Source organism: Phocoena phocoena, chromosome X (assembly GCF_963924675.1).
Source record: "Phocoena phocoena chromosome X, mPhoPho1.1, whole genome shotgun sequence".
NCBI classification, from domain to species: Eukaryota; Metazoa; Chordata; class Mammalia; order Artiodactyla; family Phocoenidae; genus Phocoena; species Phocoena phocoena.
This window is the reverse complement of record NC_089240.1, coordinates 124419558-124443205: the sequence shown is the minus strand read 5'-3', so window position 1 is coordinate 124443205 and position 23648 is coordinate 124419558. Positions and strand designations below refer to the sequence as shown.

Below are 23648 nucleotides of genomic sequence, written 5' to 3'. Positions count from 1 at the left end.
GGTTTGGCCCCTGACTTTTGAAATATGAACCCATCAGGGGAATTTCAACTTACGCTGGATTCAGTTCATTATTCTCTTGCCCCTTACATGCCAGTAGAGAAGCTAATTTTAGAAAATTGAATTTCCATGGCATCATGGAAATGGCACTGATGACCTGGGTTCTAGTCCCAGCATTGCCATTTGCTGGCTGTGCCATTTGCGACTTTAGGCAAGTAACCCTTGGTCTCTCCCAGACTACATTTCTGCATCTGTGGAACGAGAATGATAATAATCCCAGGCCCCGTGAGAATCAAATCAAAATAAGATGGCTGGGGATTTGGGGGAAATAGGGAGATATTGGTCAAGGGGTACAAAGTTTCCGTTATGCAGGATGAGTAAGTTCTGGAGACCTAATATACAGCATGGTGGCTATAGTTAATAATACCGTACTCTACGCTTGAAATTGGCTAAGAGGGTAGATTTTGTGTTCTCACCACATACACAATGATTAGCATGATTGTGGAGGTTATTTCACAATGTTTATGTCTATCAAAACATCAAGGTGTACAACATCTAGCTGTACACCTTGAACATACACAATTGTTATTTGTCAATTACACCTCAGTAAAGCTGGAAAAAGATAAGACGATGTATATGAAAGCAACTGTAAACCGTAAGTATGAAGGTAATAGGTTTTCGTTATTGTCACCTATATTATAAACTCTATTCGGTAACCAAAGCATAGCACTTTTTAAAAAGATAGTCAATTAAAGATCGTTTGCTTTCACGTCAATTAAAAAAAAATACTTAAGAGACTTACAACAGCCATAAAGAGTTTTATAACTCCTTTCTAAAGCCCTTCGCATTCACTGTTTGGCTTGAATCAATATGGTTATCTACCCGTCAATTTTTCTTATTCTTTAGCACAGAATGTGAACAGTCTGTTTTTTATGACTGGCTCAGAACGTACTAAGCTAATCGATATATCCAGTGATAACAGGATGATTTGGAACACACGTAACAAAAGCTTATCGCTTTACTGCATACTGAATCTGTCAAAATATTTTCCTAGAAGTCATGTGAAAACAGAAGTTCTCCATCTTTCATTATGTTAGTGGGTGGTGACAAAAGGATTAGGAGACCATTTCCTGAGTTCACAGCTTGGTGTCTTTCAGTGAAATGCAGCCTATAGCTGTTTATCTTTCTTTAAAAAATGAGTTGAAATATAATAATAGTCCACGCCGAATTGGTATCCAATCCCAAAAGAAGATCCAATTCTAGTTTGCCCATATTGGCCAAGTCTTCAAAATTCCCCAACTGTTCTGAAGGTTGGGACTGAGAGGTGGGCAGACAAGGCTCACACACTCCAGGCAGTCAAGGCCCACGCTCTTGGAGGGAGGCAACAGCTGAAGGACCTTTACAAACAAGGTGGGTTTGGGCTTAACCACAAAGGAGAAGCACGCCCTCAGAGATTTACGGCTGGAAGAAACCTCACTGATGAGCTAATCTGAATTCCCCATCTAACGAGAGGCCTAGAGAGGTAAAATCTCTCTCTCAAGTTCACGCAGTAAGTCCAGGCCAGAGTGAAACCCACATCTCAGGAGACCTTGTTCAAACTGTACTTTGTAATATACCACACATCCCCTCACAGAGGATTACTAAAGTGACGAATAAATAGCTATGTTTTAAAATGTATCCTTATTAATGATGATTTTAATTGGCAGAGTATAAAAATTAAAGGTTTTCTTTCAGAATAAGAATAAATCAATCTTTCCAACCAAAAAAAAAAAAAGAAGAGTGTTAAAAGTGACAAGGGATTTAAAAGCACAGAGCACCAAGACTGTTGCACTGAAACCAAACAGTCTAATTAATTAAAAAAAATGGAATGTTGAAATAGCTGACATGGTTCCAGGATGTTGATGGCTGAATCACTTACATACCGCCTTAGAAAAGAAATATATATGCTAAAGAAGAGGACTTGAGGAGATGAGAGGGGGAAATAAAAAAAGACCCAGGGGCTTCCCTGGTGGCGCAGTGGTTGAGAGTCTGCCTGCCGATGCAGGGGACACGGGTTCGAGCCCTGGTCTGGGAGGATCCCACATGCCGCAGAGCGGCTGGGCCCGTGAGCCACAATTACTGAGCCTGCACATCTGGAGCCTGTGCTCCGCAACAAGAGAGGCCACGATAGTGAGAGGCCCGTGCACCGTGATGAAGAGTGGCCTGCACTCGCCACAACTAGAGAAAGCCCTCGCACAGAAACGAAGACCCAACACAGCCATAAATAAATAAAATTAAAAAAAAAAAAAAAGACCCAGGCATTTGCACAACCTTTACTAGGCCAACGTTGAGCTCTCTTCCCGAGTTTGGCTAGAGAAAATGGAGGGAGAGGGGCTAAGGAAGGACAGGGGAGGAGAGCGTCGTTTGCAACAACATTTCAGTGCTGCTCTAGAAGGAGCCTTGGGAAAGCAGGCGGAGGAAAACCGATGCCTACAGAGCAAGAAATGAGACGTGCTTTCGGGTAACGGGATAGAGAACGCAGGAGCTCCGAAATTACTGCTTGAGCCGGTGACAGGGATTGGCCTGAGAGTTCCTAGGCCACCACCCATGAAGCCCCTGGGACAGTGGGGTTTCAAGTTCAGCACCACAACCTGGATGCCACATCACCTAGGCATTCGAGACACTTAAGACTCTGGCTTTTTGAGCCCCACCTCACTTTGGTCCGATAAACCCTCAGTCACAGACAAACCGGCCTATGCTCAGAATATACCTTGTATGTTCTTATCTCCCTTTTTTGTACCTGACGGTCTCTCCACCCATCACTAATTTGCACGCACGTGAACGGTCCTGCCCTGCAGATCCCTCTTCACCTATTGTGATTCCACCCGGTATTCAAGATCAAGTTCAAAATCTATTTTACTGGGCTTCCCTGGTGGCGCAGCGGTTGAGAGTCCGCCTGCCGATGCAGGGGACGCGGGTTCGTGCCCCGGTCCGGGAGTATCCCACGTGCCGCGGAGCGGCCGGGCACGTGAGCCATGGCCGCTGAGCCTGCGCGTGCGGAGCCTGTGCTCCGCAACGGGAGAGGCCACAACAGTGAGAGGCCCGCGTACCGCAAAAAAAAACAAAAAATCTATCTTACTCTGTAAATAAGTTCACTTGTACCATCTTTTTAGATTTCCCCTTATAAGTGATGTTACAGGATATTTGTCTTTTTCTGTCTGACTTCACTAAACAGAAACAGACTCACAGACTTCGAAAACAAACTTATGGTTACCAAAGGGGAAAGGTGTGGAGGGAGGGATAAGTTAGGAGTTTGGGATTAACACGTACACACTACTATATATAAAACAGATAATCAACAAGGACCTACTGTATAGCACATGCAACTCTACTCAGTAGTCTGTAATAACCTATATGGGAAAGAATCTAAAAAAGAATGGATATATGTATAACTGAATCACTTTGCTGTACACCTGAAACTAACACAACATTGTAAATCAACTATCCCCCGATATAAAATAAAAATTAAATTAAAGAATCTATCTTGCATTCTGTCTCTGTGAAACCTTCTGGGGTTACTGCTATGCATCTCTTTCTGGTGAGACACCCTTATGATCGTGACGGTGGTCTCAGCCGCCCCTCCCCAAGACACCGTTTTTTAATCACCGAAATACGACAACCTTAAATAAATCCTCTCCCAGCATCTCTGACCTCTCCATCACAAAGAATGTGAGGCTCCAAGTTCTACTGGCATTACTGACGATGCTTTTCAGACGCTCGGCGAAGGCTACTTCATTCAGCTTAGAGAGACACTAAAGTTGCAGGGGGGCGGAGGGCAAATGAAGAGGGGTGGTGAGGAAAATGAATTTTAATCCCAGTGAGACCAAGCAATTGGAAGAGTTAGTCAAAAAGCATAAAGAAAAAAGCAACTATTATGCAACGGACTGGCAGAGAACGTACGAAGCTTTCTGGATCCTACACTTCTATGGGATACATCTTAAGGTCAAGGTCTCTGCTGGTACCCTTGAAAGTGTGAGGCCTTTCCAAGGTTTCTCCATTCATTCCCAGTGAGGTGGGGATCAAAGCAGTGAGAGCCTCAGACTGAATACTATTTTATTTCCATAAGAATGGGCAAAAAAAGAAATTCACGATGTACATCAAGTGAAAAACGCTTAGCATGGCCTGCATACAGCAGCTGGACGGCCTTCCATTCTTGGAAGGATCTGCCTCTACGGTTTCTGTGTAGCTGCCCGGGTGCATCCAGCTCACGAATGTTAAGTTCCCGCCGTTCTCTGCAGTTCTCACACAAGGGACCTGAGCTTCCTTCCTATCCACGTACAATAAATAAAGCTAATTACAGCCACAGTGTTCACTGCATAGGGTATAAAACAAGGCAGGCACAGTCGCAAATGCGAGGAATAACTTTCAGCTGGCGGACAAAGCGAGCCACTAAAATGAGCTAAAGCCAGATCCCATCATTCACATCAGTTCCGTTCAACTTTTCGAAGAGGCTCCTAATTTCGAGGCAACTGGAACCTCAGCTAGTCTTAGGTCACAGCCAAGAGCACCTTGGAAAGCAAATGACCCTTTATGGTGATGACACTCCACACATTCATACTGTACTTATGGAAGCCTACTGGAGTGAAAGCTGATTGGATGGAAAGCTTATTGGAATGAAAGCTGATTGGATGGAAACGCTGAATACGTGATATGAATGATGGGATCTGGCTTTAGCTCATTTTAGTGGCTCGCTTTGTCCGCCAGCTGAAAGTTATTGCTGCATTTGCGACTGTGCCTGCCTTGTTTTATACCCTATGCAGTGAACACTGTGGCTGTAATTAGCTTTATTTATTGTACGTGGATAGGAAGGAAGCTCAGGTCCCTTGTGTGAGAACTGCAGAGAACGGCGGGAACTTAACATTCGTGAGCTGGATGCACCCGGGCAGCTACACAGAAACCGTAGAGGCAGATTTTTTTTATCCTAATGAAAAAATAAGCAAAAACATCTGTAATGAAATCATGTATAAAGCTGCATTTATTAACAAATTCGTTTCCTAATGAAACACCATCTGCAAGCAACCCTCAGTTTCCACTTGATATAAATAGGTCCTTTACCGTTTTCAGATGCAGTTCACAGAAAAGTCTTCTAAGTGCAACTGCAGAACACATCAGTCTTTTGTTTGTTTGTTTGTTTGTTTCCTGGAAAGATAGTGAGTTAAGCTTTTAAACAAATCATTTGTTTAAAAAGCGTGCTTCCGTTGAAAAGCTGACCTTTGGCAATAAAGCTGGATTTTATTAGTATCCTTTTTAGTTAGTGATTATTAGTATCCTTATTATCGGTACAGAAATTCTAAGAAGCAAGAAAAGTTTCAAGGATGGGAAATAATTAAAATGTCTCCACTACGTACACAAGTGTAGACGCAGAAACAAATAAGGGCACACACACACACACACACACATGCACATTTCATTCCAATAATAAATAGTTTATGATCTCTCAACTCACTAATACCTTCATATCTGCTTATTCGTGTATCTTAGAACGTGTCTTTTTCCTGGTCATTCAACCCCCCACTCCGCCCAAATACACTTCATGAACACACATCAGCCTCCTGTCACTTGAGCCAGGGAAAGAGCTGGGAAAGCTCAAAGAAATCCTACGGCTGCTCTATGGACGAGCCTTTTCAGTAATAACTCAAAACAATGCTACCACTCATTGTAGATGGTTACTTTGACCAGGGACCCAGAACCCCAGGCCTGGAACTCTTGGCGCCAGGGACTGGGGCTGAATTCTAATGCTAAGTGCTTTTGAAAAGTACATCAAGATTTAATAGGGTGAATGTCCAGACTCGGTCAGAGTTTCAGCCACATCAATTCCATTAGGTTCAAAGTTCCATACGGCCCCACGCTGTCTGTACTTCCGCTCACGTTTTAATCTACACCTTCTAAGTTCTCTCTTAGGCTGGCTAACTTCTCATTCCCCTTCCGCTTATTTCTGGTTTTCACATTGCCCTTGAAACCTGTATATTACTCTCCTGACCTTAGGGCCCTAAGCTTCTCTCTACCCCTCCTTCAAATCCTTCCTTGACACCTATATTTTAAAATAAGTCCTCTCTTCGTTGATATCTTATCATGACTTCATTGCATCCGACCCATTTTTCAGACAAGGCTCTACCAAAGTCTGTTTGTACCGTCACTAAAGGCTGCGTACACATAGGCTGCTCCCTGGAGCATCACCACCAGAGCTGATGACAGCTCAGACTCTCTTTGGAAATGTACCTCTCATTGCTGTGCCCGAGCGCTGAGCGAAAGCACGGAGTCGTTTCTGAATCTGGGCCAGCCATGTTGAGAATGTGTAAGAGAGAGGATTACAGTGGAGTGGATCTCAGCGGGTCTGTGACCTGTCACTCTGCCGATGAGGTGTTGATACAGGATAACAGACTTCTTGATGGGCCAATGCTATTTCCAGACCAGTCCTGAGTAACAGCACTGCCGTGTAGAGAAAGAAGAGCAGAAGAGACCAGGGCGAGAGATGGGGCAAGAATGATGTCCCACCTCCCACTAGGCTCCCCCTCTTTCAAAGTAGGTTGCTTTCTGGCTTTTAAGTATCACACTCCTGTATTAAGTCATCAGGTGGAAATTAGGATTTAGGATTTCCAAATGACCATGCGGGACAAGAATAGAGTAAGACACAGGCAGACAGAGTACAATTAAGGAAATATAACTGAGGATGGATCTTCTAGCAATTGTTTACCTTTGTTTGTGTTATTTGATTAACATTATGGCTTAGGAAATGTAATCAAGTAACGATCTTTGAAGTTCATTCATTCAACAGACATTTATTGAGTATCTACTATGTGCCAGGCGATTGCTAGGCACTTGGGATACAGAGAAGAACGAGACATTCCTTGCTCTCAGGGAGCTCACAGTCTAGTAGAGGAGACAGACACATAAACGAGTAACTACCATACAATGACGTCAGTGCCAGCCAAGGTGTATGTAAGGCGCTCGGCAAGCCCAGAGAAAGGACTTCGTCATTAAGCCTCGTGGAATCAGGGAAGCTTTCATGGAGAAAAGTGACAACCAAGTAGACCTGAAGGAGAAACAGGACTTCACCGGGAAGACAGAGGAGGGTAGGGAGAGACATTCTAGGCTGAGGAGACAGCGGGCACAAAAGCAAGGAAGCGTGACAAAGCAGGACATGACGGGGAACCACAGGTAGCTCCGCGTGGCTGAGATCTCATCTGCATGTGAAGAAGTCGTGAAGTATGAGGTCGGGAAGGGAGTATGAAATCAGAGAGTGAAGAGCTTTGTATGTGGGACTAAGAAATTTGGACTGTTTCCCAGAAGCAATGAGAAGGCACTGAAGAATCCAAAGCAGAGAGTGACATGGTCAGATCTGCCCACTGGATCGGCCTGGATTGAAGATGGTTTGAAAGAGAGGGGAGCCTAGAGGGAGGGACACCAGACAGGAGGCAGCCCGGGCAAGAGATGCTCACGGGCGCTTCGAAGGCGGTGAGGGTGAAGAGGTGACAGACTGGAGAGATACTTGGGAGGAAGCTTGACGAGACCTGATGATTGATGATGATACCGACAGCAAAACCGCCTGAGAAATGAAAGAATACTCAAAACATGCATTGAGAAAATCCAAACCAAGGGCCCCCATCCTCCCTTCCTTGGTGTTCCCATCGTCCTCTGAAATCAGCGCATCTGCTGGGTGTGAATAAAAGAAGAGCCACAGGGTACATGTGGTCAGACTTCTCTAATTCAGACACCACTAACTCGGACTCTGCAATAGTTCACACAGACTGTCTGTGAGTCCTATTGAGTAAGAATTTCAACCTACTTTCTTCCTCCGTGTCTTTTCAAGCCTTTAGTCACCAGTGAAAGCAGTGGTTTCTTCTGCAATCAAGCGCTTGAGGTGCAGTAGACAGCCGCTTACATGGTGGCATCTGAGAGGCACCCGATATATGCCCCCCACCCAGGGGCCACAAGGCCTGAGATCCAATCATTAGCGATTCATTCCTTTGGGAGAGGCTTTGGTCCCTCTGGACTTCTCTTTTATAAGGCAATGCTTTTGGCTTTGGCAGAAGGGATCAAGGCAGTACAAGAGGGTTAGGTAGGCATCTGTAGAAGAAGGTGATGCAGAAGGAAAGATTGAGGGATACGGAAGATAACGTTAAGATCTTGCCAAGGAACAGCCCTGCAAGCGCTCAAGAAGCTACGATTCTTAAAGAACGCTTTCCACTTCCGGTTCCAGCAAATCACACTTGTACATCCTTGTACCTTAAGGAACTTCTGTGTTTTATGTTTATGATACGCTATCAGTTAGTGAAGGCCTAGGGTGACTCACAGTCTTTTCATGTACCTCATCCTGCTTAGGACCAGTGAAAATCTCCAATGTGATTGATTTGTACAGAATATTACCACAAATGCATTCTCTGAGACTATTTTATAACTCATTCCAAATTATGGAGATTTAACTGTATTTGCAGAGTGTCAGTCAAGTCACAAGTGACAGGAGATCAAGACTCAGACTCTGACCTTGAAGAGTCGCATCTACAGCTCAAGAAGGTACGAAACAAGACAAAAAGAAACAAAACAGAACTTTAAAAATTACTTACTTCACTTGTTTGGAGAATGGTGAACTTTGGCAGTTTAGTCTTTGAACTGGGTGCACTGGGTTTGCCATCCAAGAGTGACCCAAATGACAGATTCCCAAAGCTGTTCTCGAATTCAATTGAAGGTTTCAGCGTGGGAGAGATGTCCGGGGCTTGGTCCTGACCATCCATGGGTCTGACATATGCGGTTGGTTTTTGCTGCCCCACGCTTGTTTTGCAGTAAACCCCGGGTGGGAAGTTTTGAACCACAAGGCCACTGCTGGGAGCTAATAAAGAGGAGGCAACTAGGGGAGACCCAGGCGCCTGCAGTGTAAACTCAGATTCTTCTGGTGAGCTGGACTGAAAGATTTCTTTGAACGTATCCCCTCCACTGGACTTGAGGTTACCGTCTTCCTTTGCGGGTGGGTTTGACTCTTCAGCTGCTCCAACTTGAGGCTGTTCAGCTGGGTAGACGAAGAAGTCTTCCAGTCTGGCAGGGGGCTGGTCCTGTGTTGATGGCTGCGTCTTGCTGGGCTGACTACCAGCCTGGCTGGCCGGTACCATGCTAGCGTTCTGACTATCTCGTGGCCAGTCAGGTTTTGACTTCCGGTTGCTGTGTATTAGGGTTGAATTCAGTATCACAACAGAAGGTGGAGGCATTGGCGCCGAGGAGTGAGTGCTATCCTGATGAGGTGTGATCATTCGGTTCTTTTGTTCTGGAAAAAAGCTTGGTTCATTTTTGTTGATGGGAGTCTGGGGCACGGAATTCTTTGGGATTCCCACTAGATGATTCTGATTAGAATGGTTAGTTAACAAATCCTTCATTTCATCATAGTTTCCCAGCGTGTTCTGGACTCGGTTGGCAAGTGCATCACCTTTGTTTGTCTAAAATAACAAGAAGATGGGGGTGGGAGGAGAGAGAATGAATAGGTTTGTGTTTCCTAATGTTAATGTTTCATACAGATGCCCTAAGTAGACTAGCATATAGGGTTCTTTAAAATTCTCATGCTGCCATATAATTTCATACATTTCATGTGCTATGTAAGAGAAAGAAATCAACAACACTGTTGAAAGAGCCTCTTGGAATGAGCTGTGGGATTAACGTCTGTATGCTCCCTGGCCTGTTCTTACTTAAACACGCTCATTGGGAGAAAGTTTTAAATTACGTTGCTTACGAATTTTATTAGCAAAATAACTTAATTCAGGTCCAATGAGTTGAACTGTACATTCTACACTGATTAACAACTTCCGCTTACTGATCATTGGAATTATAATAGAATGTTCGACTTACGTTTGTTCTTGACATGTCAGCCCTTTGTGCTACATTACACCACGAAAAAGCCTTAGCCCGTTGGATAAGGAAGTCAGTTAAACTGTGCTATCACGGCTACATTCAGTTTAGAAAAGGCATGGGCTTAAACAACATTGAATTGAGCTAACGTATGACTAAAGTGAATCCAATTCCTTTTAATCAAAGACTGCATAAATTACTGGTGTCTGCCTACGTATTCTGGGGGCAACTGTGTTTACATATTGATGTTTCATACTCGTTTACTTTGAAATGGTGCAAACTGTTCATCAACAGTGACTCAAGCTCTCCTCTGTCTTTTCAAGGGTTTAGAAAAATTTATTCAAGAATTTAAACTGTTGGTTAAGTAAATCAAAACAAAGTCCGATTTTCAAAGTTGGCAACTACATCATTCTATATGGAGAATCAACACAAGGACGTTTCAGTATACTCTCTTTACCTGCCAAAGGTATTATCAAAACCAGCTGCTGAATTCAGGGGCAAAGGGCTGCTTTGTGTCTAGGCTGCATTACCCTGGCCCAAGATGTTGCAATGAAAGAAGGCTACCAGCATCCATGGAGACATCCGGCAGCAGGGCCAGCGCCTGGGGAAGACGGCCACCCTGTGTAGCCTCCATGTCCCAGGAGTCATAGGCAAGCTCTCCATGTACAGGAGGGGGTGGCTACCTCCCCACTGGTACAGCCTCCACTGAAGACAGATGTTTAACATCTAAGGTTGCTCACACGCCCTTAACACCTGGTGTGTGCCTGTTCAAGCCTGGCATCTCAGGCTAAACCTAGGATGTATGGCTGCGTGCTGCTCTCTGTATGTCACGACGGGAGAGTGTGCGGATGAATGGAGGGTGAAGTGCTGGAAATGGATGAAATCACCCAGGGAAAGGAAACGAAGAATGAGAAGATCAGGCTCAGGAGAGAGCCCTGTGGAACGTCAACCTTTAAGAGAAGAGAAGGACCCAGCAAAGGATCCAGAGAAGGAGTAACCAGAGGGAATCGAGCTGGCAACCTTGGCCTTGTTATTACCATAATCCCCACATACTGTATATAGCATTCAACTCGGGTCACGGGGCAAATCATATTCAAAGACTAAGGAAAAGCACGCTAATGACATGCTAAGAGGGCTCCATGGGGGATGGGGAGTTTTAGAAATCAAATACATGTATGTCAGTTTTAGTTTTCTTATACTCAGGAACATCTTATATTTCATCACATGCAACCTTGGTGCTGAAGGAGTGATTAAACAATTACAGTTCCATATAATCCTCGGCTCAATAATCACTCCATGTTCAGAAGTACATTTGAAAGGCATAATTTAAGAGGTAGAGAAGGGTAGAAATCACTTTTATTCCCTGAAAGTCCCTGGGTTTGTCACTTTTAATGGCAGAAATTACTTTTCAGCTAAGGCAAGAATAAACTCTTTGTATACAGCAGTCTCCTTCAACGGAGGTGCCCAAGGAACCGTTTGGGCAGCAGCCAAAACCGGCCTCTATTCAATCCCTAAATTAAAAAACAAAGAGATTTCATTGTGGTCAGGGCCCAGTAGAATTCAACGCAAGCTGTAAATACTTGCAGGGCTGTGCTGGTCCCTCAAATAGTTTACCTCTTGGACCAGATGATTGCCTGATAAAAACTGATACCTGCTATCTTCAGGATCTGACCCAACAAAGGGAAACAACACCATTTCATTTCCTATTTTTAAATGCCTCCATTTATATTGTCTCCTTTAATGAATTAAGACATGCTTCCTTCCATTAGACAAAGAGAATTCTATAACCTTTCCCTTTTTGCCTTAGCCACCAGGAAGCTCAAAGTTATTGACCTTTCGTTGACAGTTCATTGATCATTTACTGAAAATTCTTTGAACTTTCATTGAAAGACAGTTCTAGAGAATCAGAACTTTGCCCCCAGATGTCACAGAGAACACCACAATACCTCAAAGTTCTGAGAAGTCATTCACTCTCTCTGGGCCAACATCATCAGAAGCCAAGAACCTCAAGGCCCATTTGTTTGCAAGCAAGCTAGTCACATCCTCGTTCATATTTCAGCAGTAAGTAAAAAGGACATGTCCATCTTATCTTCAGTGGAGAGACCCTGCTTAGGTTTTAACGTCTCTTCATTTCGGTTTACTGTTTTACTGATCTGGGTTTCCGATGCATGCTTAGAATTTTTTTCCATCTCTAGATTTTAAAATATGCTTGAAATTAGGAGAATTTCTAAGCTCTCCAATGTCTAAAACTGTTGTCTACATGACTAAAATTAGACGAAGATTGAAAGCTCTCCAAATAAGTCTAGAAAATCCACCTCCTACTACATAGGGTCTACTACAGTTATGAGTTCTTCTCCAGCACAAAACTATGGGCTTTTCTTCAAGGTCAGAGACTACCTTTTATTCACCTTCATGTCCTCAACACTTAGTACCATGTCTGATGCATCCTAGGTACTCAGCAAATTGTTGCTGAATTGAACAGAATCAAATTATAATTCATACCCTGCCTATATCAATAAAGGATTTGCAGTGGCTTGGAGTAAAGGGTACATAACCAGAAAAGCAAAGGTTAAGCTAACTTGGTTACTGTGAATGAACGTCAAATTGAACTTTGAGCTTCTTGATAGCTAAAGGCCAAAAGAAAAAGCTCATAGCTTATAGAATTCTCTTGTCTGATGGCAGGAAGCACATCCTAATTCCTTAAATGAGATAAACGTTTGCCGGATACTGAAAAGTGAAAAGGAATTCTTCTCGTTGGTTCGGTTACAAGGTTACGAGAACCTCTGAACGGTAAAACAAGTCGTTTTCTCAGCACCAATTTTACAGAAGATGCAACGACGTTTTTCACATGGCTTTTCCTTATGATGACTAAAAAGCAGAACTGTGTCAAAGTCTAACTCGGTGAAGGCATGTGTGCACGTGGAGTTACGGGGCCAAGTTAATAGGTGCAACCGTAGGGCCTTCCTGTACACTAATGGCATAAGGGGTGGAGCTGGGATAACCTGGGGGGATGAAGGGAGGTCAATTCCCTTCAACTAGCTTCCTCACACAGCAATTGTCTCAGAGGGACTTGTGACCAGAACTACATAGCAGATATAGTTCAAGGCTGAGCTCACTGGTGACACTTTCTGAGTTGCTGATTGAAGGAAGATCTGTAGCAGACGTGCTGCGGCTACAAGGAGCAATTACCACGGTCATTCTAAAACACACACTGGTAAATTCAAAACACTCATGAGGCTGGGTTAGGCACAGACGACACACGGACACACAGCCTCAAGAAGTCCACCACTCAACAATCTCAAAATAATTAACAGGGCTTCCCTGGTGGCGCAGTGGTTGAGAGTCCGCCTGCCGATGCAGTGGACGCGGGTTCGTGCCCCGGTCCGGGAAGATCCCACGTGCCGCGCGGAGCGGCTGGGCCCGTGAGCCATGGCCGCTGAGCCTGCGCGTCTGGAGCCTGTGCTCCGCAACGGGAGAGGCCACAACAGTGAGAGGCCCGCGTACCAAAAAAAAAAAAAAAAAAAAAAATTAACAGTACAGACCAGGTCGTCAGAGTCAACTGTCTGCCTTCCCAACACTGGAGGTGGGTAACTGTCAACCAGTTTTAAAATTTCTCAAGATGTCGATATAAGATCCACTGGCTAGAAAACCAACGGGGCCTGAAATACATTTATGTACACCTACATGATGGACGCTCATTATACACCATAGCAACTTCCGGTTCACACTAAATCGTCTTCTTCATCCTCCCGAGTCTTAAGAACCTTTTTAAGGAGCAAGGGATTCTTAGCCGTCCTGGTTGCACATTATAAACATGGCAAAAATGGAAATTTAGCCGCTTCAATCAATTACAGGCTTCTTTCAATTTGGCCAATTCTTTACTTCCCGTTCTTGATAATTGGTTGATTCCTTAAAGGTAACCTCCACAGCCATTATTTTCTAAGTAATCGCAATTTCTCCATCATCAAGGAAATGCATTTCCCGAGTATTTTCAGGCATAAATTACATGTCTGGTTTGTGGCTCATGACTAACAGCACTCCTTCATTTAAGCTTTTTGCCTCTTATTACTTCGGCAAATGCAGAGCTGCCTCAGTTTGCTTCTAATGTTATCTACAAATCAGTAATATAATTTCATTGCAAGACCACTGTGCTAGGAGACTACTGTAAAAAATGAACCTCAAAACTGAAATAGCAAAATAATTTCAGTTTTGAGGTTCATTTTTTTCTTTTATTTCATTGTGGCTAATATATGTGATCTAGTAATTCCTTTCTTTAAAATTCTAATATTTTTACAGTTAATCTCTCTAAGCTGTAAGTTGCTATTTCTTTCTCTAATTATAATAATGCTAACACCTTGAATCTGTATAGCACATTACGGGTTTCAAAGCAAGGTTTCCGCGGATTGTCTGACTTGACCCTCACAATCACCACGTGAGTCAGCACAGCCGTTCTGGTCTACTCTGGCTTCCACCTGCCCTGACCCAAATGACCTCGGATAGGCAACTTAATGTCTCTGCGCCTCGGTTTCCTCATCCTTGTTGAGCTGCGAAGAGCTGTAAAATGTCACTTGTTGTTGTTATCATCAGTTATGTTTTCTATCAGCTACTAGTATTCACTTCAGAGAAAAGGAAACTCTAGGTCAGAGAAATAAAGTTCCTTCCCCAAAGTCACACAGGAGGTAAGCTTATCGGGTCTTCTGACTTCTTGTCGAGGATAAACAGCTTCCTGTTACAGATGTGGAGTCACACTTATGCGGATATGAGGCTGCAGAGAAGCTCACCTCAAATTCCTCATGGGAAACACTGGGAGAATGCGTACCCATATGCCGTAAGGGCTAGGCAAGCACGTGAAGAGAGCTCTAGCACGGTTCCTGGCACACAGGAGACGCTTGGTACATGCCAGTTCCTCTTCCCTCCCCATCTTTCCACACTAATGTAGACACGTCAAACGGCTTCACATTTTTCAAGCACTTTTGAACACATCCTTTCCAGCAGCACAGCACAAACTCAGATTTCAAAGCAACAAAAGCAGCCACCAAGGGATGTTACCCACCAGCACCCCAATCTAGGGGTGGTCAACATTCTTTCCATTCTGGGAGTGGTAGAGATGAAGCCAAGAAGGGAAAGAAATCAGCCAGGACCATGAGAGGTCCCCATTTCTTCTCTCTGCCAAGAAAGGGCAGTGGGTCCTAGGGACTGATGCTCATTGGCTAGTTTATGAACTACCAAAGCCATCGGAGAGGCGATCGGGCCTTGTTTTAGGACTTAGAGTGGCAAGAAGTTTCCTTAAAGTCCTGATCAACCACCAGGAATTTTGATTGCTAATTTGGTAGGCATTCCTACCACAACCCTCAGGAAGAGTTGTGGTAGGAATGTCCTCATTTCTACCGGTGGACCACAGGCCAGCTCTAGAACTCCCATTGCCACTGGCATGTCCAGATACGCCAAGGGTGTCCACACCAGTCCAGGTCTAGGGAGCTTTTAGAGGTGTACATCTGTTCTAGTATCGTGATATGGGGCAAAGGAGAAGCATACTGCCCAATGATCTCCCAGGAAACCCTGAACATGTACACAGCACAAGATGGCAGTCAGTCATCAAAGCGGCAGTGAAAGAAAGAGAATTACCAGGTCATCAACTGTTAGCATTATTCCTTTCCTTCGTAGTCTCGACTCCAAAACAAAGCCTCTTCCCCATCAAGTAGCATAAAGGCACCAGGCTACTAACCACACACAGACCTGATGTACTCTTGTCCTATCAAGACAGATGACTTTTGAAAATGACAATGTTGATAACAGGTTCTTTAACTGCCTACTCAAAACTACACCACTTACATCTAAAAATAGATACGCATCTATATTACAGGCTTGTTAACGAGAAAGGGCATTTACCTTAAAGGTACAAGACCATGAATTCAACAAGACTTAAAATTATAAAGGGGGAAATAAGCCAAGGGTTCTACACCTCCTAATAGTGTTAAGCATGGAGTAGATATTGAATTTTCAGAATGAGCCCTTTGAGTAAAGCTCATTTTTCTAACCCCTCCGAAGATAAGAGGTAAAACTCATCTGGTCATTCCTCTTTCTCAAGAAGGGATGAGGCATCTATCATCCTTTGACCTCTCTTCCACTTTCTAGAAAATATGGAGGCCACAGCTTCTTATCGTGTCCCCAGTCTTCCTTCCACTCTCCCGCTTCTTCCTCATCCTAACATTCCATCCCCACCTTCCTCCCCAAGGCTCATCACTCTTCACATGTTCTCTGTTTTGTATTTTCTCATCTCCTCTGGGACCTTGCTCTGCCCATCATCACCTCTCCCTCCTGTGTCTTCACCCTCACCTTCTCCACTGACATTGGTTCCTTCCCATCAATCTCTAAACACGTTCACGTTTCTCTCCCCTTAAAAAAAGCTTCCTTCCAAATAATTGTTCCCCTCTCGTTCTACGTATCTTCCTTTCTTCCCCCCTCCATACGAAGACTCTCTGCAAGATCAAGTCTACATTCACTGCCTCTATTTCTTTATTTCACCTTTTCCCATTTACTCCCCAACCCACAATGACTACCACCATCACCAAAGAAAACGACTCTCCCTTTCACCCCTTAAATGTTACTGCTCCTCAAGATTCTCTCTTTGTTCTTCTTACCCAGCCATCTGGCTTAGTGATAATACCCATTCTCCCAGCTTCCACTGCCACCTACGTAGTAACACCTAACTCTCTCTCCTGACCGCTCTCATTAGCTCCAGATCCATACACCCCAAGCCTACTGGATATCTCTCCCTTGACATCTTAAACCCATCATGCTCAAAGCAGAATTAATTACCTTTTCTCTACAAGCACCAACCTTGTTGTCCTCCCGAACAACCTGTTAATAACACCAGCCTCCTCTCAAGTCTAAAAGATCGGAATCGTTCATTCCTATCGCACACTCCACCTCCAGGCAGACACCTGCCCTATCACTTCAACTTCCTGGCTCTACTCTAAGTCCAGCCTGCCATGAACCCCCCTCAGGCAACGACAATAGCTTCTTTATCTGCCTCTAGTTTCCCTTCTCTCCAACCCACCACTCTCCACACTTCCAACATCATCTTTACAATTCTTCGTCTGTCCAAGCCACGTCCTAACTTTAAAACTTGCGATGACTTCTCTTCGCGTACAGGCTCATGTCCAAACTCCTTGGTACGAGGTAAGAAGTCTTCGGGCATCTTTCCCCTGCCTACCTCTTCAGCAGTTACCATGCGGTCATGCCCTCACTCATTCGTGATGATCTCTGCCACTGGACAAGGAATTCCTTGAAGGCAGGGTCTACGTCTTATTTCCCTTTGGACACTAGTCTAAGACGTGGCTGGCACACAGTGGGCCTTCAATAAATCCTTGTCAAGCTAACCATATCTCTACATGCGCACATTCAAAGGCAGTATAGAAATTAAATCAATTGAGATAGGAAAAATGGATTATTAAGGATTATACTATTGTTGACAAATTGAAAACTAATAGTCTCTTTGTCAGACTTACCACATTTGGAAGGCACCTGAGTGTCTCAATCAAGAGCTGCTTGCTTAGTCTGAACAAGGCACCGGGACTCTGGTCTCACTAGTCACCAGTCCAGACAGCTTACTGTCTACCCCAGTCACTGTCACCTAAATGGCGCTCTTCTAAAATCACAACTCGTGAACGTTTCCTCTATTGTTGTTTTACCTCTTAGGTCACTTGTGTTTCATTACAGAAAATTACCCTGCTAGTAAATGTCAATAAAAACCAACCAGCTGCCAGCAATTCACCAAGATTCTTCTCCCAACCCCACCCCAAACAGAAAGTTCAGAGGCAGTCACTGTGAAATCGATACCCGTAGACATAGAAGTATGATCGTTATTGGAGCTACACACTAGCCAGAATACCACTAGAAAATCAACCTAGCTACACTACGTCTTCTGGTTGAGGCAATCTCCTAACCCATGATTATTCATCACCGGGAAAAAAATGATTGGCCTTTCCCTTTCTCCTAGAACAGTGATTTTCAAAGAGTACTCGAACCACTAAACAGCTGCTGACAACCTAAAATGGAAACAGAAAGCAGTGGCCTTGCCATGGATGGCACTGATTGGGAGGAGAAACCGACATTATCCATTGACATTCTGATGAAGTCTTCAGGGGCTGCCACGCTGATAATCCAAGTGGGACAAAGTGTTGGGGGCACTCCCTGCTGTAGGTAGTGCTGGGCAGGAAAGAACTCTTCGGAGACAGGAAGTCTCATAAGTCCCTTGCAAATCCTACTGTGTTCCCCCAAGAAGATGGAATTTGTCTCTGAAGACTTCCTCAGAAACTTGCCATTGCCCCCAATACAGCATATGTATATATTTCATTTGTAAAACATATTCTCCTGGAGATGATTTGGGTGTTTTGCAAATAGACTAAATGTTGATTAGTGCATTCAAAAATATAACAAGCAACCATTTTCCAGAAAGATAGATTACATACATATTCAGCTACCTTGTAGGGCTCCCCAAAAAGATCAAAGCCTGAAGAAAAGAGATCGTCTTCTTGCTGGACTTCTTGATTTCTCCGCTCCCATTCCCTTTTCTTAAGTGCACTACGGTCTTGTTCATAGTGACTGACATGCAAAGAAAAAAGACAAAAGGAGACAAAGATGAATTAGTCATGTAAGTTATTTAGATCTCCCTTGTTATCAATAAGGAGAAAAAACAAAACAACAAGCCGAGGCTACCCGAACTGATACTGCATAGAGAGCAGGGCTCCTTTTCTTTATTCTCAATGGGTTTAAGACCCTGACCAGTTCTTCCGAATACAGAAGAAAACAGAAACTTGCTTATTAGAAACTGTACTCGTGACCACTTAAGTATGGCATAATCCTCTTCCCTTGTCCTTACTTGATTACTACAGGCAATTACAGCAGAGTCCCCCAAAGTCAGTCCACTGCGCAAAAAAGTACTGAATTCGGGTTGCGTTGTGTTGCCAACTGCCTAGGGCTCAGAATTCACAGATGTCACGAAGTCCTAAGGGAAAGGAATTATCAAATATGTTATTGTGGATAAACTGGAATTCCGTCCTGGGCCCACAGCCAGTGTTAGCCTGTGGTAATGAAATCAAAGGAGAGGGAATTCCCTGGCGGTCCAGTGGTTAGGACTCCGAGCTTTCACTGCAGGGGGCCTGGGTTTGATCCCTGGTCTGGGAACTAAGAATCCCGCTTGCCACGTGGGGCGGCCAAAAAAAAAAAGAAAAGAAAAATCAAAGGAGAGTTTAAGAACATCTTCAGAAGTCTACAAAAATCCAAGTCACCCAATCAATCACACTCCTTTTTGTTTTGTGGGAAACTGTTCACAAAGAAAGGGGTCTGGCTTGACCAACAAACTACTAACAATGAAAAGAGGTGTAAAAACCTTTGAATGACCTTAGGGCACAAATGTTTTATAAACACTGTGTAACCCTGACTCTCATGACATTTCAGGCTTTCCCATTGGAGGATCAGTACAAAAGCTTCCAGGCTATATCTAAGCATTCCGGGTCCTTGGGTTTTATAGAATGGAATGCTTCCTTATTAAGAAAAAAAATATTTTCTTCATCATGCAAGACTATGCATACTAAACCGTAATCTAGAAGTCTCACAGTAGTGGATTTTATTTTGTTCATTGGGTTCCCCTCCCCGCTTTTGGTTGTAATTCCACTCAAAGTGAGTACATATACACTGGGAAAATTTCAATTATATATGTACATAAAATGCCTAGCAGGTGCTGTATAAATGTTGCTTTCCTTCCCCATGTTAATACAGGTATCCCCTGCTTTCCAAACGTTTGCAGCAAGCCACTTTTACGAGAGACCTGTGTTAGTACCTTTTCTCGCTAACAAAAAAAAAAAAAATCCGAAGAGTTTTTTCTCTTTTACAAAAAACGTCATTCCCTTACTAACATAGGTCTTTCTTAAACGCCAAGTGGCATAATGAGAACTTGCAGAAATTGGGGGGATACTCTTCACTTTTACACCATTTTGCTTATGAAAGGTTTCATAGGAACGCTCTACTTTCGGCTAGCAGACGAAACCTGCAATGTCATGTGAAGACTTAATTAGGTAATTGACACGCAAACGAACATAATAGCTAAAGGAACTATAAGAGATATACTGATATAATATATAAGTACAGTCGACAGGTTCTGAATACATTCCAAACCTTATTACCTATCATTGGTAGCCTAGTTTGCTCATGAGTATCATGATGTTAATTTACAAAATAAGATCCCAGAGCATGCAATACCCGTGGCAGCGTAAGGAGATATTGATATAGATGGAGTGTAACAGGTCAATACACCTAACCATCCGCCTTTCTCCACAGGAATACGTGAACTGACAAATCCTAAGTGACCTTGATAGCCTTATCTCCTGGATGAACAGCACTTCACTTCCCCATCTAAAAATCGTGGCAACATTTATAGGATGTTTACATGGACATCATCCTGTCATAATGCAAACCATGCCAGATACAGAGGAGCTCACCGGATCACTCATAGGTATGCCCAGCAAATGTCAGCACCGTCTGGGAACATCAAAGACACCCCAGGGCTCCACCCAAAGCCCAGGCCTCACATCTGGGCCCCGCCTGGTCAACAAAGACGCCCGGTCCGGGTACTACTGAAAGCCAGCCCATCATTCACAGTCCCAGATGCCATCCACAGGTGTTACGTCTGTTGGCATCATCTGTCATTCCCATTCACGAGCTGAGATCAGAACCCCAAACAGCCGCCACGTGACGCAATGTCTCTGTGTTGGAGGCTGATGTGGAGTCAACGGTAACGTCTGGGGTCCATGAAGCGTGGAGCACAAGACTCACTCAGCATCAGACACTGGCCCTGTGTAACCTGAGCCCATCATCAGTTTGCCGAAATGTAAGAACGACGGGGTGTCAGGGGTGGGATGAGGGGACAAGTTAAAGCAATATTTAGTGGGGGTGGGACCTGGGAAGAGGGTTTGCTGCAGCCATGATGCTCCATGCAAACATGAGAGCAGAAGCCTCACGCTTCCAAGGAACGCGAGCAATATGTCAGTTTTCCAGCTCTCTGTTCACTCCTTGCACCTGACAGCCCAGAATGACAGTCCCGGGGATCCCATTTCATTGTCCCATGAGGAGAACCAAGGGACTTTGGTCTCTTGGCTTTGCAAACTACCTTCCTCTTCCTCTGAGGGCAAGATAATTAAAACCCAAAAGGAAAGAAAGGAAGAGAAGAAAGGAAACGTGCTTCAACATGCATGAGAACCCTTCAAGCGGCCGGCAGTCAGGGCGCTTGGGGCTTTCGACCCAGGTTGGATTTGTGAGAAGGCTCTTGGCTGCGTTTTGCATCAGTTCATTAAGCTACCAAATTCCAGACGAAAAATCGGAAGAGCAGATTGAGCGCGCACATGGGTGTTATCTGCTGCATTTTTTAACACATACAACAAAGAACAGTTAATTCTCATATCTCTGGTGAGAATGAACTAAATCTCCATAGAGTTTCACTGCTCTTGGAATGCAACCAAATCTCTCCCGTTTTCTCCTTTTTCGCTCAGCAGGGCGTTGTACTGAAAGCTTCACCGGGCGAAGTATAATGAGGAACAAACTACAGGGTGATGAGGTTTTCACAGTGCAGAACGTCACTGATTTCTGACTGAAACCAAAATGACTAATTTGAAGCACCAGCTAATTAAAACCCCAGCTAGGTATTTAGCCTCTTGTTATACCTACTGCTGTTTATAATTATGAGGACCTCTTTACCTACTCAATTAAAGTTCTTTGGTTTCAGGGAGGTTGTGTTTGAACCTGTGAGCCCTGCAGAGGCCACAGGAAAGCCGATGTCTGTCCCCTGATGATCTGATGCCCCTTTACACTCCCAGGCCGGTTTTCCAACCAAAAAAAAAAGGGATCCACGGCCCACGGGGAAATGCTCAAGCCAGAAATCGGCGTTCATCACCATATTACTGGTCTGAACAGTTCAAGTTTCCTCACACTGATGAGGAAAGAGTGCACTAGTCCTCTCAGGGTGAAAACTCACTTTCATATTAGGAAGTTGAGCCCCAAAGTGCAACTCGAGGGCTCTGCACTCTTAGCAAGCGAGGATGTTCTTCCAACTGTTTTCTATAGGATAGAAGGAAATTTGGCATGTTATGGTGACACTGAAAACTCAAAACCCAGGGGGAGGGGCAAATCAGGGATATGGGACTAAGAGATACAAACCACTACGTATAAAATAGATAAGCTGCAAGCATATATTATACAGCAAGGGACTAGAGCCAATATTTTATAATAACTATAAATGGAGTATAATCTATTAAAAAATTTTTTTGGCTGCATTGGGTCTTCGTTGCTGCACGCGGGCTTTCTCTAGTTGTGGCGAGCGGGGGCTGCTCTTCGCTGTGGTGCGCGGGCTTCTCATGGCGGTGGCTTCTCTTGCCACAGAGCACAGGCTCTAGGCACACGGGCTTCAGTAGTTGTGGCTCGCGGGCTTAGTTGCTCCACGGCATGTGGGATCTTCCCGGACCAGGGATCGAACCCGTGTCCCCTGCATTAGCAGGCGGATTCTTAACCACTGCGCCACCAGGGAAGCCCTCTATTAAAATTTTGAGTCACTATGTTTTACACCTGAAACTAATATAATATTGTAAATCAACTATATCTCAATTTAAAAATGCATTTACCCTTCAACCTAAAAAAAAACCATCTCAATTTACTCTTCATTGACCAAAGGCCCTTGTTTTCTGTCTGTACAGCCTATCTTTTGGTTTTTTTTTTAATATTTATTTATTTATTTGTTTGTTTATTTATTTTTGGCTGCACCGGGTCTTAGTTGCGGCACGCAGGCTTCTTAACTGCGGCATGCATGCGGGATCTAGTTCCCCGACTAGGGACCGAACCCGGGCCCACTGCATTGGGAGTGCAGAGTCTTACCCACTGGACCACCAGGGAAGTCCCTCAGCCTATCTTTTTGGAATCCCTGCTTCACTGACATCTCCACTAACTGATAGAAAAAGGACAGAAAGAAGAACAAATTCCATTTAACTACACATTTAACTCACCAAGGCCTTGAGTCACGTTTGGTTTGAGGTGCGTGGGTCCACTTACACGTGGATGTTTTTCAATAGTAAATAGTACAGTACCACGCAATCCACAGGTAGTTGAAACCGAGGTTGGTTGAATCCACGGATGCAGAATCGCAGATACTGAGGAACCCGTGGGTACAAAGGGCTGGCACCCCTAAGCCCGCATTATTCAAGGGCCAACTGTACCCTGTTACTCACTCCGATGCAAGGCGGTGATGGTGAGAAGATACCCTCTAGAATGGGTCTTTTATATTAGCTCTGATTTCACCCACCCATCGGTCTCCCTGGCCTCCGATAACAGAGATCCTGCCCTGTTAACACAGGAGGAATCTACGGCCCTCCGGCGATGAAGGGAGCCATCCCAAGGCCTCATCAAGGTAGTGGCGAAGGAAGATGCCAACCTGTGTCTCTTCCATCTTCCAGTTCAAGTGATTTCTTCTCCTCTTCTCTTTCTCTCAGATATTCTCCCATCCTCGTCCTTAAACTTGATCTTAGACTCAAGCAACTCCCATTTTCATCATTAGAAGCCACAGGTACATTCATGGGGAGATAAAACCCAGGACACATGGAGCTTCACTGAGATTGAAGAAGCTCAATTATGCCGTCTTCATTAGCTCACAGCGGCAGGACACCAGGCTGATAAATGCTGGCTAGTCTTTTAGAAGAGACACTGTCGCCATCATCTAGTCCTGGTCCCTTCATTTT

At 44.2% G+C, this 23648-nt stretch overlaps 1 protein-coding gene across 1 annotated transcript in view; it reads right to left on the bottom strand.

The window, feature by feature from the left end:
* The window catches only part of AFF2 (ALF transcription elongation factor 2), a 332516-nt gene extending 313911 nt beyond the window's left edge, over positions 1–18605 (bottom strand). The window contains exons 1-3 of the mRNA XM_065900280.1: positions 18589–18605; positions 18354–18474; positions 8601–9461 (exon numbers count right to left, since the gene is read on the bottom strand). Of these exons, the coding sequence (XP_065756352.1) occupies positions 8601–9461; positions 18354–18474; positions 18589–18605 (999 nt within the window). The remainder of the gene's footprint in view (positions 1–8600; positions 9462–18353; positions 18475–18588) is intronic.
* Positions 18606–23648: the final 5043 nt, after the last annotated feature.